General features: G+C 34.1%; 1 protein-coding gene across 2 annotated transcripts in view; it reads left to right on the top strand.

Moving 5' to 3' along the window:
* Cib2 (Calcium and integrin binding family member 2) overlaps positions 1-2,500 on the top strand; it is an 18,377-nt gene that overhangs the window by 15,101 nt on the left and 776 nt on the right. For both annotated transcript variants that reach the window (XM_027373366.2, XM_027373367.2), the window contains 3 exons: positions 411-528; positions 711-858; positions 1,753-1,859. In XM_027373366.2, coding sequence (XP_027229167.1) covers positions 411-528; positions 711-858; positions 1,753-1,859 — 373 coding nt within the window. The remainder of the gene's footprint in view (positions 1-410; positions 529-710; positions 859-1,752; positions 1,860-2,500) is intronic.

The following is a 2,500-nucleotide window of genomic DNA, read 5'->3' as shown; positions in this document are numbered from 1 at the left end:
GTTTGTCTTTATATAGTTGCTTTTACGGGCGATATATACGGACAAGGAATATTTTTTGGGACGATTTTTTCTTCTTGTTTTAAGAAATGTCATCTCTTTCATCACTCATTTTCATTGGTGACTGCAGAGAATCTCAAACTTTTTTTTTTTCATATAAATCTGGAGAGCTATTATCACAACTCTTCTGTCACGGAAACTTTCGTATAAGAGTTTGCTTTATTTCTAATTACAGAATGCTCTTTACTAATATTAGGTACTCATGCTACTGATCTCTCGAAAATATATATATCAGAAACATTGATATATGTATATGTTCTTTTCTCTTTATTGATCCATGATGATCAACATTCATATATCAAGTTCAACACCCATACAACATTTTGAGCATTCACACATGACTCTGTTCCCAGGGCGCAGCGCATGTTCCGGCAGCTGAGTGAGTGCCACCTTCCCCCGGTGGTGGAGCGCGAGTGTGCCGCCTCTCTCACGGTGCCTTACGCTGCGCTCGACACCCTGACGGAACTCAAGGTGCGCTGGAATCACTATGAGGTTATAGTGAATTTACGCGAATTCATATTCAACTTCGTATATATCTTCCTGTCACCATTAACCGTTAGTGCAGAGCATAGCCTGTGTTATCTCAGCTGATACCAGTCTAAGTGGTGTATATAGGACAATGAAATCACACTTCACACTTCCTCCACCTTCAGGAGAACCCCTTTAGACGGCGTGTGTGCGAAGTGTTCAGCACCAACGCATCGGCTTCACTCACATTCGACCAGTTCCTAGAGATGTTCTCCGTGTTCAGCGAGCACGCACCGAGGGACATCAAGGCCATATATGCCTTCAAGATATATGGTCAGATCTTACACATAGATGCACACAGACTTCTCTTTCTCTCTCTCTATCTATCGATCTACCTGCCTGTCTCTCTCTTTCTCTCTTTCTCTCTTTCTCCCTCTCTCTCTCTTTCTCTGTCTTTTTCTGTCTCTCTTTGTCTCTGTCTCTGCCTGTCAGTCTCTGTCGTTCTCTCTTCTTTGGCTCTGTATGTCTCTATGTCTCTCTCTCTCTCTCTCTCTCTCTCTCTCTCTCTCTCTCTCTCTCTCTCTCTCTCTCTCTCTCTCTCTCTCTCTCTCTCTCTCTCTCTCTCTCTCTCTAGTATTGATAATAATCACGATATATATAGTATTGATAATAATTACGATGTATATAGTATTGATAATAATTACGATAATGATAATAATGATAATTATGATATCAATAACATGCTAATAATGACCATAATATTTTTGATTGTGAATATGATAATAATAATGATAATGATAATTATAACAGTAATAACAATAATATCATTATTAATGATAATGATAACAGAACTAGTAATAATGATACTAATGATAGTAAAAACAAAACAAAAATGATAATAATACTAATGATGGTAATAGTAATAATAATAATTATTATTATACTGATGATAACATTGATGATGATAATAATAATAATAAGATAATAATAATAATGATAATAATAATAATAATAATAATAATAATAATAATAATAATGATAATGATAATAATAATAATAATGATAATAATAATAATAATAATAATAATAATAATAAGCATCATCATCATCATCATCATCATCAGCAGCAGCAGCATTAGTAGTAGTAATAGTAGTAGTAGTAATAGCAGCGATAGTATTAACAGTAACAATTATAGTGTAAGTGAAATGTGGCGCGCGTATCCGTAGATTTCGACGGCGATGGCTTCCTCGGCGAGTCCGACCTCCTGCACGCCGTGAAGCATCTTTCCCACGACCTACTCACGCCCGATGAATACAGCACTATTGTCGCTAAGGTACAGTCACAAGTGCAGGCTTTCTTCTGAAATATAAATCATGAAGCATGCATCACTGTTTTTTTTTCCAGTGTTTCTAGTATTATTATAATCATTAGCATTATCACATTCTGAACACAGTCTTCGTAAACACACGTATAGTTTAAAAAGGCGGACGTGTTGTTACGAAAATTAGTACATTCACTTGTACTAATTTCGCACGTTTGTCTGACAGCGCTGTTCATATGGACAATGACAAAGCTATTATTGCTAATAATCATCTTCGCTACTTTAACGATGTTGATAATGGCAGTAATAACAATAATAACAATGATGACAATAATAATAGAAATTATAATACTAGCATTCATAGTGATGTTGATGATAATGTTGATGTTGATGATGATAATGATGATGATTACAGTGATATCAATAACTGCAATGATAACAACAATAGTGATAATGATAGCAGTGATGATGGTGATAAAAATCATCATAATGATAATAATGGCAATGATAATACTAATGAGAGAAATAATAGTAATGATTATTATTATTGTGATAATGATGACAGTAATAGTAATGATAATAATAAAGAAATATAATAATAATAATAAAATTATAGTAATACTAATAATAATGATAATGAGGTATGTAGACAA

This window comes from Penaeus vannamei, chromosome 25 (genome assembly GCF_042767895.1).
Source record: "Penaeus vannamei isolate JL-2024 chromosome 25, ASM4276789v1, whole genome shotgun sequence".
Lineage (NCBI taxonomy): Eukaryota > Metazoa > Arthropoda > Malacostraca > Decapoda > Penaeidae > Penaeus > Penaeus vannamei.
The sequence above is the reverse complement of the archived record's forward strand: the minus strand, read 5'-3'. Positions and strand labels throughout refer to the sequence as shown.